Here is a 17308-nt window from a genome sequence, read left to right as displayed (position 1 = left end):
TTTGGATCGTTGTTACAACCCCACCCTATAACCCCTAAAGTATGTTCTGGCCCTGGGCTTTACCGTAAAAAAAAACCAAGTAATCTGAACAATTAATGTCAGTAACGAAAATATAATTTATTTTACAATTCTGATAAAACAACAACTACAGGAGACAGAAAACACAGGGAAGCTTTAAGCTTCAGGGTTGCCAAGTCCAAAATAATTGACAAAATACCACCTTATAACTATAAAACAACCACTTTCTAAAGAAGAACTAAAAGAAAATACAAAACCTAAACTCCCTTGCCAACCACAAAACAGGAGAAAACAGTTTACAACAGAAATGGCAGAGAACCCCCACCAGCTTCCACTGTGAACAGAAACTCTTTTTAGACAATTATTCACCAAAATGCTCACAGCAAGATCAGTTCAGTCCCCACAAACAGTCAGCTTCTCAAACAAGATCACGTCAGATCAAGGCCCAGGGGAAACTAAAAGGGGATCTGGCATCTCCAGCATGAAGCTCTTTATAGGGCGGCTGACACTTCACCTGCGGTAGAACTGAAACAGAGAGAGACACAGAGCTCTCTCAGAAAGAGAGCCCCTAGTGGTCAGTGACCGTAACAATCGTGACTTTGCTTGGAAAAGATTAAATGAGACTGTAGTCCATAGCTCACACTTCCATCTCAAGACACATTTTGGTCGTGACTGTGATAAATTGCACCCAGCAGATGTTTATTTCAACAAATTTTGCATTTGTAACTAATTATGACCTGATGAAATGTATGTGTGTAACTTTCAAGCCACGGGTTTAAACTTTAAAGACATGCAAATTATTTTTGTTTTGTTTTCAAACATGGGAATAACTTACAATGAAATCAGCTGCTTTAATGCTTTTTTTAAAGACGTTGTTGTAGTTTCAATAAACGCAGAAACTACTCCATCCATAACTGGGGAAAAAAGTCCCCCCAATTTTCATTGTGGTGTTATTTCCAGTTTAATTCCCCTTTTCATCCTGTATCTTTCCAAAGTTTACCCACATTGCTTGATTAACTTTTCCAATATGCCTTTTTTTTAAAGTAAGGACACACTCATTACTTGTTGATGTCTTTAACTACGTTTTTATTTAATGTTCATGCACAGCATGAGCGGAGATGTTTTGAAATGGCTTGGAAACAAACCAGTGCAGCTGGCAAATATTCAGTCAACCACTTTCGGATGTTTGCACAGCACAGCCATGTTTAAACTATTCATCGGTGTTTTTATTAACTTGAACCTACAAAAACACAATATTAGTTTTTGAAGCAGACTGTTCTGCATTTATTGAAACTACAACAACGTCTTTAAAAAAAGCATTAAAGCAGCTGATTTCATTGTAAGTTATTCCCATGTTTGAAAACAAAACAAAAATAATTTGCATGTCTTTAAAGTTTAAACCCGTGGCTTGAAAGTTACACACATACATTTCATCAGGTCATAATTAGTTACAAATGCAAAATTTGTTGAAATAAACATCTGCTGGGTGCAATTTACCACAGTCGCGACCAAAATGTGTCTTGAGATGGAAGTGTGAGCTATGGACTATTGGATATCCTGAAATGATGTCCAGAAATGAGTTGAAACTGCCATTTCACGCTTGTTTTGGATTTTAAACGGCCTATTAGCACCGTTTGTTTTTTCCACCCTTTCGGACCACAACTTCCTGTCCATGTTATTCTATTAATTTGAAGCTGAAAACTTTAGGAACCACCGATTTAACATCTTGGACTAACCAAAACATACAGAGTAACTGGCCCTTGCAGCCCTTGGAGAAATCGGAGTCTGCTGCGTTAGCATAACATTGTACCCAGGACTGTCGTCGCATCATCATCAAGCTCTGCAACCTGGAGTCTAACGAAACTTCAAATTCCAAATCTTTACCGCAGATTTCTTAAAACAGCAATCTATTTAGCAGTCACTGCACAATCAGGTCACTACTTAAACTTTCAGGGTAGGTTGACCAAATAGACCATACGATTCTTTTAGTTAGTCGTACCAGTATGACGAGTGTTACTGAAAAGCCTGAGAAAATGAACGCCTTACAAACAGGAGAAGTAATAAAAATCACAGGTTTTAAGTTTCTGTTTTAATATATCAAAGTAGTATATAAACCCAAATTCATGACCATTTTATTACTTACACCCATTGTGATTGATTAAGACAGAAGGCGGCTTTCTCAAGCTCAAACCAAGCATCAAAATTGGTAGGAAATGGGATTTAAGTGGCATAAAATATGGCATGCTTGTTGGTGCTAAGCAGGCTGGTGTAAGTATGTTAGAAACTGCCGATCTGCTCTGTGTTTGCACTCACATCAACTGTCTGGTTTTACAGAGAATGAACAGAGAAAGACAATTCAATGAATGAATGAAAATGTCCAACAATTGTATAAGAACAAATGGACCAGACAGGTTTGGGGTGACAGGAATCCAAACTGCTTGTTAAAACCAAAATATGCAGAACACCAAATCTGAACGCACACTAACCTTGAAAAACCAAAATATGGTTACAGCAGCAGAATCTCATACCTGATGTCATTCCTTTCTGCTAGGAAGGATAAAATTCACACAGTCTCCCCAAAGTTGGTCAGCGACAGCGACTGTCTCAATTTTAGGTGGTAGAGTCAGAATCTGGCATTAACAACTTAAAAGCATCAGTCCTGCCTTTTCTCAGTCGATTAAGTTGTTTTCGTTGGTGGAGTAGTTCGGTGGAGGTTTTCTCAGCAGACTTTAGGATTTGTGGAGTTGGGCCCGTTTGTACCAACTGAACACTATTTAAACCGCAATTTAACTGAGTACTATGGCTCAGTTAAATTGAGCCATAGTACTTTCAATGGCCCATCTTTCAATGGCTATTTCTGGCAGGATAATTCACCATATTATTTCACTCAAACTGCTGTCTTGGTCATGTTAGTGAGTTTACTGTACTCACTCTCACTACATCTCAAACCAGTAAAGCACCTTGGGATGGGGTTGAGCGTTTTACATTAAAGATGTGCAGCCAGAAAATCTGATGCAGCTCCAGGAAGATGATGTCACAGTTGACCAAAATCTTCAAGAAATATTTCAGACACCTTGCTGCATCTAACCCACAAAAAAAAAATAAAGGTAGTTCTATACGCAACAAACCGATCCAATTTAGTACTAACAAGGTGTACAAAATTTCATTTCAGAGGAACATTAAGACCGACTGAGTCATGCTTTCAGTAGGATCTTTGAGGTGCCCGTAGAAGATCAGCCCACATTTGTTTTCCAGTGCTGCTGGAGTTGAGTGCAGGAAATGACCTGGGGACTTCCTTATTGTTGGTCAATTCCAAACCCATGAATGGACATTCAGGGATTTGTATGTGTTCTCAGACACTCGACTACAATAACCATCCTGTTGTACGTTTTTTGATTGTCCAACGCTGGCGTTCAGGTGTAAAATGTTGAGCGTACACAACGATAACGTATTCCGTCACACAAAGTTTCATTTACCTTAGATTACTGCCACTACTTATCAGTGTTTGAGCTTTAGTTCGATTTGAAAAGAGTCCGGACTTCCTTGAGGGCACTTGACTTTCTGGAAAGAAAAGTCTTTCCTGCTTCTAGCTTTTGAGTGCTCTCAGATGTAGCCAAGTTAATTAGCACTCAGGCAAGTGGCACATGCTCTCACATTCCTATTGGGTCATAAAGATGTTTACCAAACCTTTCTGAGGTTAGCAAACAAAGGCATTTAAAGGCAAGTATGAGGAAAACCTTTTATTTTTTATTTTTTTATACTTGGCTGATAGAGTAATGAAAGTTCTTTACTGAGGTTTTTGTTATAGGTGTAGATGGAATGCACAATAAAAGACCCGCCACTGAGCAGCCCTTGCTTGTGTATGTGAGAACTTGCTGCTAACAAGATTTTAAAGGGCAAATGTTGGGGAAAATGTAAATGGGGAAAACGGAATACCTTGAGCTATGTGATGAACGCTTTGCTTCATCAACAAAAACTTAACAAGAAGCGATCCAACAAGCAGCTCCTTCCCAGAAAGCCAATCATTATTAAGTCATATCTTGGCGCCAACGAGACCATGCTTGATTTGCACAGACATTTGCACTGACAGACAAACTTTTCAACTTTAATATGACCTCATTGGGAACTTTTACTCGTAATGCAGGCACACCAGAGTTTTAAGCTCAACAGGGGACCATATCTTTTGACATTTATATGCCATCGATGCAAACAAGAGCTGAAAAGTTGCTGCCGAGGGCTCGTAGGGCAGAGGGTCTGTCTGGCCACGAACAAAGCGCCAAATGGCACGGTTTCTCAAATTCAAAGCAAGACGAAAACTGGCTGACAAGGCGTGCCATAGCAGCCAGAACTAAAAGGTGTTAATGAACTGCTTTGATACGGCAAGAATCCAGTCTTCTATTTCACAACATTTTGTCCACGGAGCTAAGAAGGCGGCTGACAATCTAACGTGGTTTCCAGTTTAATTACGATGAAAGGCACTATTCCAGATTCATCCATCACCGCTTTGCATCTCAGAAACGAGGCTCTTTTTCTTTTTTTTTGCTCTTCCTAACTTTTTTTTTTTATCTTTGTAAGGCTTTCCAAATATTGGCCCATTTAGGTAATGAACTTGTCTTGGACTGCACTGGGAGCATGGGGTGGCCAAGACGAGGCACGTTTTTCTTGTTGCTTAAATGAACAAAGATGGAGATTGTCATAAAAGATAAAACCCTAAAAGTCTTAGTTTATCCATTGGCTCATTTAGGATTCACATTTATGGTGCAGCTCCATGACAAGAAAGGCTCAGAGTGAGGCGATTTTCAGCTCTTGCCGGAGAAATTAAACAAGGGGCTGATTGTGATTCAGTTCTGCCTGAAGGGCGTATGCGCACTGCATGAAATCCTCCCATGAGTTTGCCAGGCTTGCTGCTGGCTTCGAGGATTGCATTATTTCATCTGACCAGGACTCCTTTTTCACTTTTCTTTGCTGTATTTTTCTTCCACTCAATCTCTCTCTCTCTCTATCTCTCTCTGTCTCTCTCTCTCTCTCTCTCTCTCTCTCTCTCTCTCTCTCTCTCTCATCTTTTACAGGGAATTGAGGGGCCTCAAGGGCCAAAGGTGAGTTATAGAAAATCACCAACTTTTATTTTAGATCTTGCTTTTTTCTTTCATACTTTAATTGCATGGGTTCAACTGACTTATTTGCACTGTTTTGTAAATTAAACTTTTTTTTTTTTTTTTTTTTTTTTTTGCATTTTTGCCCATTGCGACCACAAACATTATTGGGAATCCTGGGAGAAGTGCATAATTGTAAAGCTTAAGTGATGCATCTTTTTTTTTTTTTTTTAGAACTTACACCTTCATTATGTTTACAGAGCAATTATACAGCCATACATCAGTAAAACATAACACAAGTGTTGACAATATGAAGTTTTCCATAAAATAAACATCTTAGCGTGACATCTTACGACCTCAGCATCACATCTGTAGACTCATCAGCATACAACCCTAAAATAACGATACACTTTGGGCGATGATGCATTTTTTTGATAAGAATTGGAGGTGCCCATGCTATATGTAATAATGTTATCATATTTGAGACTGTATTTTTTTTAGATATATCTGTCTTCCTGCTACAAGCAAAAGACATATATGTCTTTTGCTTGTAGCTGGAAGGTTCTGGGTTCAGAGCCCTGCCTGGGGTTTCTCTACATGGAGTTTGCATGTGCTCCCTTTGTCATGCATGCATCACATGGGTCTTTTCTGGATAGTCTGGCTTTCTGCCACTGTCCAAAAACATGATACATCCTGTGATGGACGAGCAACTGGACTTGGAGATGTATGAACTTAATGACTGATGGAGATGGGCACAAAGCTCCCTCTAACCATGCAAGGATAATTAGGTGTCGACAAAGGATGGAACTTAAGAGTTCATCTGCAGCATCAGCCCAGACCACCATCTCCTGTGACAAACTTCTCCTGGCTCAATTTAAAAAAAAGGGGAAAAAAAACTATGTTCTTCTATAAAGATTGTGGAGAGCATGAGAAATACATGTCAACAAACTCTCCAAGCTAAAAGCTTTGGGTCTCTGCATCCCCTACAGAGCGAGCCTCTTGGCTGCTTCCCTAATTATTGTTCTGCTTGCCTGGCTTTCCTGTTTAGGTGGAAGACCGTTGTGTTGGCAGGTTTGCTGTTGAGCAATAGTAGCTTCATAGCCAGATGATTAATTGAACATTTCTCTGTGAGGTGTTCAAAGCTTGTGAGGTTCATGATCTAACTCTGCTTTGATCGTCTCCAAGTCGTTCTCCTTAATCTGTCTGAAGTGTTCTTTGGTCTTGATGATGCTGTTTGTTCCTATGTCTTCTCCCATCAAATCTCTAAAGAGCTTCACAGAACAGCTAATAAGATTAAATGACACACAGGTGGCCTGTCTACTAATCAGGTGTCGGAAAGCAGTTGGTTGCGCTATATAGTTTTAAGTGGGAACATAGTAGAAGGGCTAAATCCCAATAAAATCCCAAGTAAATTAAAGTCTGTGGTTGTAACATGTTTAATTGTTCGACACTTTCGAATGGCACTGAGAGTACTTTTCACCTTAAGACCAGTTTGCACGATTTTGGAATAGTCGGACGATTTTTAAAACCTGAGACCACACACGATTCGATAAAAAACGTCAGATATGACGGAACTGATTGTGAAGCGTGTGATGTCCAGCCACGTGGCAAGAGTAACACACCACCCACAAAGCGATTACACTAACAAACATTCAGGGTCCAGACAGAAAGTCCCGTAAAACATGAGGGTGTGCTGTGGTGGCACAGGGGTTAAGCACAACCCATGCACAACCTTACTCCTCGACGCGGCCGTCGCAGGTCCGATTCCCGGCCTGGCGACCTTTGCTGCATGTCTTTCCCCATCTCTCATTACCAACTTTCCTGACAAGTCTGTTCTATCGTTTCATTTAGAGTCACCGGTTAACAATGCCCGTTGAAAACAATGGGCACAAAACAATGGGTTAGTCCACCAATTTTAAAATCTTGCCGGGTGAACCAGGAAGTAGCAAATGTTTTACTAGTCACAACTACAATCTACCTGCAACGCATTTAGCTAGTGCCAGTGTCAAGCCCTGGCTGAATGAATAAACTTATTGTTATAACCGACTTATGTCAAGTTAATGATGGATAGCTGAAGTTTCCAGGTACATCAACACCAGTAGCATTTTACCTCCGACTAAATGTTGGATAAACATTCATGTTGTTCCCTCATATCATCTGCAATGTCCACCGGACTCTTAGTTGCGCAATGTCAGCCGTTTGGGATTCCCCTCCGTGCTTATGTCATCTCGCTTTCTGATTGGCTACCTGTCACGTTCACACAGTCCTTATGCTGCGGTATCAGGCCAAGACAATTCAATGTGTTGAATACCCCTGAATTTATATCGGAGCGGTCCCGGCGTTCTACCGACTGGACCCGATCAGTCTCAACACGCCACACATGGCAGGATGATCTGTTAGGATTATCGTAAGAATTCCGAAAGTTCTAAGATTGTTGAAAGGGGAAAATCAGGACAAAAAAAATAAATCCTGCCTTGTTGAACTAGGCTTCAGGAAACCCAAATTCTGACGTAAACCAAGAGGCATCGTCTTCTGGCTTTAGAATGTTGTTTTTGATTTGATAGTAACTCGATATAAGTCACATAAGTGACAGTAAAATATGCAGGGTCTTTAACATATTTACCTGGAGTTTGGAGACACGAGAGCCACGGTCAGGTCAAGTAAACAGAAGGAGAAGAGGGCAGGAGAAACAAATGAGAGATGGAGAACAGAGAACCTGGAGTTAAGTGCTGCGATACAGACTGATGTGGGAAACAGATGGAGGCCGAATCCAGCCATCAGGTAGCTGCCAGTGTTTGTTCAGTGTAACCCAATCAGACATTTCCTGTCTGCGCCGTCATCTGTCGACGAGGCGGTAGTGTGTACGTGAAGGGGTCAAAGATGATCCACTGCCGCGTTAATGACTCATAATCCAGCCCCGAGGCTGCTCAATTAGATCTTCTGCTGTTTGGCAAAGAGGCCACATGGAGACCCTGATCAAGTTTCATCACCTCAGTGGCTGTTTGGTTGCCGTTAAATGATAAAACACCCGGCATGAGTCATGTTTACTCAGTATTTTTAAGGGGGGGGAAAAAATTCAAAGACTCTCGTTTTATTGTTCCTGCTCTCCAAAATCTACAACTAGAATAACAATAAGGCATTTTTAGCAGAAAATTGTTAACATAAAACCAAGTTAGATGGGGAAGGGACTTCATAAAGAAATAAATAACATTTCAGTAAGTAAAAGCACAGATGTACTGACTTTCCTCACAGCCAGGACAGCAGACAAGATCGATCTAACAAAGCTAATAACCCACAAACATTTGTACTTTTCATGTCTTTATTAAAACAAATTGAGTAATCACTCAAACAGACAGCAGGCTGGAAAACGTATTTGACTTTATTGGAAACTCCCTCAGACGTTTCCTGTTACAGCTGATGAGACTTTCTCAGTCAGGGGGGAGAAATTTTGGAGGATTCCTCCCGACAAAGCTGTTTGAGTTCATTCATTTTTCAGAAAGAGTATGGATCTGAAAGAACCCTCTGAACACCAGGCCGCACTGTCTAAATTAGGAAGTCCGACTTGGCAGCTTTACACCATTGTTTGAAGTTTTGCTGTGTGGGAGTGAAATGAATCTAAGGGTATGTTTTAATTGTGACCTGCAGGGCCACTAGTTGAATTTAGTTTGATCCTTTCTTGCAAGACATCACTGAATCTTCTGTATTGCAATTTAACGTGCTAAAGATTTCTCCTCGAATATTCTAAAACAACAGAACCGAAGCAGCAAAGCATCCTCAAACCGAAGCGTGTTTGGAGGATCCCAGATTTTATTAAGCCTCTTGCTTTTGGAAAACAAAACATTTTAGAAAGGATGTAGGTTAAGCAGTGATGTGTTGCTGTGATATCGTAGCCTCTACAGATGCTTTTAGCTTGCAGAATCCCTCCTCTTTCCGCTCTGGCCGTCGTCATGAAGTAGTAGTGAACTCATAAAAACCAATCTATCTGGGGATGAGCATCTCAACATCCAGCACTTAACATCTGAGCACAAGCAACTGTTGAAGATGTTCACTTAGAGGTTCTGTCGTTGTTCTGGAAATGCCTGTAGACAATTTTTAAAAAAAAAGGAAAAAAAAGGGAAAATACAACTGACTACACATTATTGGGTTTACTTTTGACTAAAATAAACCTGATTAGTGTTAGAAGGATGCAAAGACCTTTAGAGAAATTGGATTTATTGAATAAAGGTATGTTTGTATAAACCAATAAGCATTTGTTTTTTGTTTGCCAGGGTTCACTGGGGCCTCCAGGTATTCCCGGAACAGATGGACTGAAGGTGAGCGCTCTGATTTAAAGAAACAGTACACCGTCTGATGAGCTAAAGTTTTTTTTTGTTTGTTTTTCTTTCCATACTCTCGTTACACTATTGCTTATCTGCCATACGGGTTAGAAAAGTGCACAATACTAGGTTCTGCTATAATCTTTCTGCACTTTCTAAATGGGTCACAACTTACACAAATGTTCATATTGTGTTACATGCTCCATGTATAATAGCAAGTACTTTTAAGTGCAAAGACAAATAAAGATACTTCGTTCATGTTTATTATTTCTTTTACAAAATGCAATGTGACACCTTACATAGTAAGATAAGATCTAGTGAACCTACTTATTTGCTATCAATCCTGTAGTCTTTCAACGGCTTTTAAAATTATTACTTTTGTTTCCATAATGTATAAACATTATTGGATCCCACTTTTTATTGTTTTAAGTCATTTTCCAAGTGTGCAAATCAACCCTAGCAAGTAAGACCATAAATGCACTGCACACTAGGTTATGGAGGCCAAGGTCATAATTTATTCCTCAACACTGTTGGTTTGGTTTTTCTTTTCTACTTTATTTGAAAACAGAAAATCTGGCAACAATACCCTTTTCAAGGTGTGTTATAGCAGCTCAGCTGTTAAATCAAATAATCTTGTTACGTTTATTCTTTTTTTTTTTGCAACTGACTGGAAATCTTGGGGAAAAAAACCCTGCTGTATACTTAGCCAAATGGAGCTCTGCTCAAGTTAGATCGGCTCTGACATGCATTTTGACAATTTCAAACCATTTTTCTATTTAGGAGAATACCCCTGGGCTGCATCTGCAGGTCCTGACCACAGAATACGGTTTTTGGAACCATGTGTATCTGTTCACACACTGACCTAATTTCTGAAATTCACTTTCAAGTAAAGCAGACACAGTGCAGGTGCTCTGAGTATCGGAGCAAAATGTAAAAATAAGAAAAGCCGATTTTTTTTTTTCACCCCAAAATAATCACTTAATGAGTGACGTGACTTTGCACCATCTTTTTAATTTCAAACACACATTGGTAAAGAGCAGAGAGGCCTGTGTGACTATAATAGGAACCAGAGTAAAAGAAGCTTCATTTCAGTGTGAAAGCCATACTAACCCTGGAAACAGCTAAAGCTGGAGGCTTAATTCCACACTTGTGAAATGAGTTGGGTTTGCCAGCAGCCATGAAATAGAACTCCAGAGCTGTGCAATCCATCTATAAAACAGTCTGTTATGGTATGTAAGTCTCATTCATGCAGAAAGTTGAACTCGGAGGCAGTCAGTGCCTGATCCTTCTGCAGTGGCAGGTTGGCTGTCAGACGTTGCGTTGGTCTGACAGCAACGCTCACCAAGAAGGGCGGACAACTGGTAAGGCAAACCTTATCAGCATTGGTTTTTAATCAAACTCCATCGCAGCCGTGGTTGCACAGCATCGTCATTATGTCAATGACTCCCATATGTGGTCTGATGAATGATGCAGAGTCCCAGCGCTCATGAAGTATCATCACCGCTGGGGTGGCGGTGGGGCGAAGGGGGAGTTCACACATGGATCATACACGCTGATCTTCACCGCAAGGCGTCATTAAATCACGGCGTCGGGTTAAAAATGAAAACAAGGATGAGAAACAGAGGAATAACATCAATGGCCGTCTTATTTATGGCGATGAAATAAAATAGCTTCCTGCTACATATATATTTTCTTGCAGTTTGATTAATTCCGAGCTACTTACCGACTGTAGTTTTAATCAAAACACTGAAGTCTTGTACTTTCCGTCACTAAGCGACTCCGTCTGGTTGGAGCTGCCCGTCTGCCTTTGGAAGTAGTTACTTCTTGAGAAAAGGTAACGATGTGGTAGGTTTGCAAAGGTCAAGGAGGTTAATTATTTTTGGCAACAAATGCACTGAGGTCGGTTTCACCACTTTGAGCTGCAGAGAGATTAAAGCTTTAGACCAGATGGACTTGGTTTTCCTCTTTTACTGATATCCAGGAAACAAAACAATAAGTATTTAGTTTTTGGCCAGCTCTGTTAATGTTTATCCTTTCATTTTTTTTTCTCGTACCAAACAGATTCAGTATGCTTAGGGTTTCGCTGGTTAAGCGCCATAACGCATGCTCTTCTCTCTAGTCAAAGAGAAGAGCGGATGAGAAAATTGAGCCCCAGGGTAGCTTCGCGGTTATTGTTTTAAAAGTCACAAACCGAACGTAAGAGTTCTCCTCGATTATCTAATGACAAACTGATTAGCTAGGATTGACTGATTTAAAGTCGTTTTATCTCTAAACATTGAGTCTGGCTTGTTATTGTACTATAAACAAGCCAACAACAGCTGCTGCACTCTAAAACCTAATGCAGAGCACTGAAAGATCAAGGTGGCTGTAGAAAAATAAAAGATCAGAACTGTGTTACCGTCCAAGAAATGACGAATTAGTCATTTTCTGTGTGTACTGTGGGCAGTACACACAGATTTTATAAATCTTCACGTATATGTGAAAGTGCAGATGAGCTCAAAGGCTGGGAGCACGCTCTCTCCTTTTTTTGTGTGTGTGGCTCTTATGAGAGAAAGTTGGAAACAAGCTCTGGAGTACATCTGTGGAGAAAATGATGCTATAATTTACCGACTTTAATTAACTAGAGCTAGATGACTTAGAGAGTCGTCAAGGTGATAAGGAGGATCAGCAGGAGAAAGAGAGGTCGTAAAAGTGAATGGGAAGCTCTTAAGTTAGAAATGTTAAGGACAAACGTCATGTGTGTGTGTGTGCAAAGATGTGATTGTTGTTGTTATAGACACATATTTCTATCTTTGTGAAGATTAACTTTGAGTAATACGTATGAATCGCAATGATCTTAGTCCTGTTGATTAAAACAGACTATGTTGAGCTGTTTCTGGAGCCTGGTTCTGTTTGTATAGCCATGGATCCCACTGCAGGCAGAGGGGTGAGCAGGCTCAAGCGAATAAAGAAATAAACCTGCACTTTAATGCATGTCAATTCCAACTGTTGTCTCCAACCATCTTACAGGCAGCCAAAGTTAAAGTACATATCTTGTCTCTTCCCCTCCAACAGTTTTGTGGATTTAAATTTCCAAATATTTCCAAAATTACTTCCAAATATTCCATATGCAGGTTTTTTGTTTTTTTTGTTTTTTTCCTGCGTTAGTCTAGCTTTTTATCTACTTCTTGTGCTTTGACTCCCACTCTGTTTTAGTCGTGTCCTTTGACTGACGGTGTTGTTAAAAAGCCTGAATTCTCAGCCAACGCAGAGCCTCTGTAACACAACGTGACCCAGAGCCAAGAGCGCCAGTAGACTCTTGGAAGCATGCGGCAGTTAGCAGTAGACTCTATTACCTCTTCAGGCTTTATTTCGACTATAAGGACGGAGGAAGTAGAACGCTCCGTGCATATGTGCAATTTTGTATGTCCAGATCTGGAATTGGAGTTCAAACTTTGATAGGACGCACACTGAATACAGCTGCTGTGTGTTGTGCTGTCAATAGGGAGATGTTGGCATCCCAGGACAGGACGGAATCCCAGGGGCCAAGGTCTGGTGCACACGTTTTCTGTGTGCTCTTATTCTTTTAACGACATATTTTCTTTCTGCTTCACGTACTGCTTTACTTTTTGCTCATTGTCTGTGGCTTTTGTGTCGTGCTGCCATTTGTTTTGTCAAATATCCATTTATAATGATTATTTTCCCGTCTTTAAGCATGAAGACGTCAATGTGGCCCATGTTAATTGTAAATATTTCTATGTATTTTTGAGTTTTTGGAGCTACAGTTTGTTAAGTTTTACACGTGAAAGGTTTTCCCAAAAGAACATTTACAAAAACTGGCACTTACACGTGTGGCTGGGGAACAAGAAACTGTTCTATTTCTGTAATCTAGCACAAATTTAACCCCAGACACAATCCACACTTGCATAACTGCAGTCCAGTCCAACTCCCCCATCCACCATCCAACCTGTCCTGTGTCTAATTCCCTTTTTTCTTTTCCAACAGGGTGAAAAGGGAGAACAGGGTGAAAAGGTAAAGTAATAACTCAGATCCCCACACATCCTTCTAAGTATCCCACCATGTGTTTGAATAGCCTTTGTGGTAAAATGACGGCAGTTCATGCTATTATGCCTCACAACTCCAGCTTGTATTTTCAAAGGTGACTCCCATCGAAGATCTGGCCGTCAGTTAGCCCGTGATTAAATGAGTCATAAAACTGCACCCAGTTTCTTCAATTCTGGGCAAATGGCCTTTACAGGTTCCAAAAAAAAAAAAAAAAAAAAAAAGCCTCCCAGAGGAAAAACCGCTTTACTTTCTCCATTCCATGGTTCTAATGGTGCCATAACTTGCTCTAGTTGGAAGTGGGAGGTGTAAACACTGACCAAGTCGTCAGCGATCGGGAAGGAACTGATGATTCAGGACACTTTATCGACCACAAAATCGGCCCTCGGGCTCTTGTTTTCAGTCGAATCAGACTTATCCTCCGCCGCCAACATACCTGGTTCACTGTAATAACGAGGCTTTGTGGAAACAATCTCGTAGCAACCGCTGCTCCCGCGCATTACGGGCGTCCTGTGGAGAATTAGCTGGATGCAAATAACAGCTCAATGTGCAGTTGCTGAAACTGCACCCAGCAGATTCTAATGATGCAGGATCACGTCAATTTGAACAGTCATAAGCATAAATCAGTGGCGTGAGAAGGTAGGTTGGTTTCCAATGTTTCAGTTTAAAACGGTGTAAAACCGACTTCCAGGCCTCCCCACACACAATACGCCGCTCTTGAAATATTCACTTCATACCAGGAGTTTCCGCGTCTTTTTTACGAACCCGTCTAAACAGGCCTCGTCTTCTCAAGACAACTCCACTTCCATAGATTCGACTAGTTTTAGAAGAGACTGGCACTTTAGTCCTAATAGCTGTTTTTTATGAACACAGAAGCAAAAAAAAGAAAACATTCTTACAAGTGAAGTTTTATAAATTAATGTATTTGTTCAGCAGAATGTAATTTTAGTTAATTTCCAGAGCTGTCAGACCTCTTCGAGGGTCTGAACCTCCAAACTGAGAATTGCCTTTCTGAAGTAAAGCCAGTATTGTCAATATAAATTGTAGTCTTTGGCTTTTGTTCTCCCATTCAGGAGCCAGCAAGCAAACTCGGGGAAACTAAACTGTTATGATACTGACTCCGTGCTCGCAGTCGTTTCACTTTCCAACATATAGATTTCCTGATGGAAAAACACACATGTCAAGGAGACGAGCTGCGAGAGTAAGCTTTTTTTTTTCTTTAGGTTATCCCTCAATAATTTACAAAAGGAAACGAGCTTTGATGTCATACCCACAGACCTCCTAAGTCAGTGCATGATTTGTAGTCTAGTGGATTTATGGAAAGTGAGATGACCAGTTCACTGCCAGACAGAGCTTGGAGCAAATACCATAGCCTTTCGTGTTTCAGAGGAACCTAATATGTCAACATATAAACTGTTGTTTTAGGGTTTTGACTGTAAACCAATTAACCAGCAGATAAAATGTTCAACATTGTCAACATTTACTTGTGATTTATTGATTCGATGTTGCTATACTTTAGTCCCATTTTTGTCAGCCACTTTTGAAATATTTTAGCTAAAACCTCCTTGTACAAGTCATTGTACCGTTAGATAGGATTAGTTGTTCAGAATGTCCTGTCAAAACTTCAAGTTTTAGCATATTAGCTAAATAACATAGCATTCTAACATTAGCTGACTAGCAAAGGATTTTAGTTGACATGTTAGCGAGCTAAAATGCTAACTAGAATGCTTGGTAAGCTATTATGATGGGCTAAAACTATCTCTAGGAGGGGAAAAACGATGCTCACAGATCAGTTGTTTCTGGCATTTGGCTTGAAGCATCTTGGTTCTGTGAATATTTTCAGAATATTTGCTTTAGGAATGACATTTTAACCATAAACTTTATGCAATTATGTTTTTTTTGTCTTGTTGTTGGTGAGCAGAACTTGGATTTTTGCGCATACTTTCGCTACCGATATGGAAATCATGCAGTAAAGCTCCAGGCCATCAAACATGTTGGTTCGTTAATTTCATTTTTGAGTGATTACAAAATAAAAAGGAGAGTTTATTAACGTCGTTTCAAAAAGAGATATCAAATCGAATGCTCACAGTGAACAGGTGATGTTCACTGAAAAGCAGGAAACGCAACACCAACACGGCAGCAGAGTCCATTAAAGGATGAAAATCACTGACCTCAGACAATTTCTCTCACTTCTGGAAGTTGAGTCATATGGGGCTGTTTTCTGCATAAACAAACGCATCTAAAAAAAATTCTGATTAATCGCACAATAGTGCTGCCTGCGAAAGGAGGCGAAAGGTTCAGCAGAGAGGGTTTGACAAGAAAGGGTGGACAACATGGGACCAAGAACAAAATTACGCCAAACTTGTCACGCAACTATGACAAATGAGAACTGATTTTGGAACGCCGGCCCTACCATCCAGGCCCCGTAAATTGGCTTAATTGAGAAGCTTGGACAAATGAACAGTGATTTATTAGGTGGGCGCTGAGACTGCAGTATGACACCACCAATCTGGGTTGTTATAGTTGAAATTATTACATTGTTCTGTCGTGCATGGCACTCTGCTAATGTGTTTTGACCATAAGTCAGGTGTACAGTTGCCCACTGCATGGAAGAGTACTTAATTCTTCTTCCAGACTCGGATGACGCGTCAGCCTTTTTCATACAGTCACAACTCTTTACAAAGATATCAGCCTTTTGGCAGCTCTCATGAGATGTGAATCTAATGTTTACGTTTTAGTCCGACGAGCAGATGAAAATAAGAGAAAAACCACTGCTAGTCATTTAGCTAAGCATCAGGCACGGATAGAAAACAGCACTGGCACTCAGAGCCAAGTTTGCGAATTCAGTTATCCGTGGCGCTGTCGTCAATGCCAAGAGTTTCGGACCCCCACAGCTGCTCTTACATCACCTGAAATCAGCCGTGCTTGAAACACATGCGATGACTCAGTGACCAAAGTGAAGATAAAGGGCCATTACCGTGCATTTGTATGGTAATGATACTTAATTCTGGCTCCGGTGTTCTTGGCCTTTTCCTCAAGCGTCCATTACGCTGTTTAACGTGGCAGCCGGTCACAGATAGAGGACCAGTCCTACTGTGTGCATGTCGAAGCAGGCGTGTTTAAACGTTCAGCTTTTTCATCCCCAATTCGTTCCCGGGCCGTAAAAAATGGCTGAATGTGATTTCATGTGATCTCATTGCAGGGCGATATGGGTGAAGACGGACCGAAAGGTGACTTGGGCGAGAAGGTATGTAAATTATTTAATTTCTCCTCTTTGTTTGTATTTTTGGAACCTGCTCAGAGAAACAGTAGATGGTCTGGCTTTGGCCAAAAAAGCATGACTCAAAGTTAATGTTCGCCATCTGAGATGAGATATATGGAAACTGCCAGAGGCAGCTGAGGTCATGTGCCATCACTAAAACGGTCGTGATGGCTGAATAAAAGCAATCATCCGAGCACTTGATTTGTCATTGTGTTATATGTGAACTTAATTTCAACGATACACTGATGCTGGTTTTCTTTTTTTTTTTTTTTCGTTTTTCTGGAGGGACCATTTATCATAAAGACAGCTTGTCAAACCGAGATCCATTTCGAACAATAGGCAGAACCGGAGCGCCGCTGAAAAGATGGATGTTTTTGTCCAAAAAAAACTTTTGTTTTCTGTAAAGGCTTGTCTCATATGGGTACTGACATCATGTTCAGAGTTATTATTCTTTCTATCTAAAATCCACCATGTCGCCTTTGCTGTTTTTGTCATGTTAAAGCAGCATTCATGGAAACAGACTGCGGCCTCATTTCAATTTTATGAGCTCACAACAGAAGTTGGACCCCTTTTCTATG

General features: G+C 40.5%; 1 protein-coding gene across 1 annotated transcript in view; it reads left to right on the top strand.

Moving 5' to 3' along the window:
- The window catches only part of col25a1 (collagen type XXV alpha 1 chain), a 196155-nt gene that overhangs the window by 143939 nt on the left and 34908 nt on the right, over positions 1 to 17308 (top strand). The window contains exons 10-14 of the mRNA XM_081598907.1: positions 5088 to 5114; positions 9380 to 9424; positions 12912 to 12956; positions 13412 to 13438; positions 16671 to 16715. Of these exons, the coding sequence (XP_081455033.1) occupies positions 5088 to 5114; positions 9380 to 9424; positions 12912 to 12956; positions 13412 to 13438; positions 16671 to 16715 (189 nt within the window). The remainder of the gene's footprint in view (positions 1 to 5087; positions 5115 to 9379; positions 9425 to 12911; positions 12957 to 13411; positions 13439 to 16670; positions 16716 to 17308) is intronic.

This window comes from Poecilia reticulata, chromosome 18 (genome assembly GCF_904066995.2).
Source record: "Poecilia reticulata chromosome 18, P_reticulata-male-v2, whole genome shotgun sequence".
Taxonomy (NCBI): domain Eukaryota; kingdom Metazoa; phylum Chordata; class Actinopteri; order Cyprinodontiformes; family Poeciliidae; genus Poecilia; species Poecilia reticulata.
This window is presented reverse-complemented; position numbering and strand designations above follow the sequence as displayed.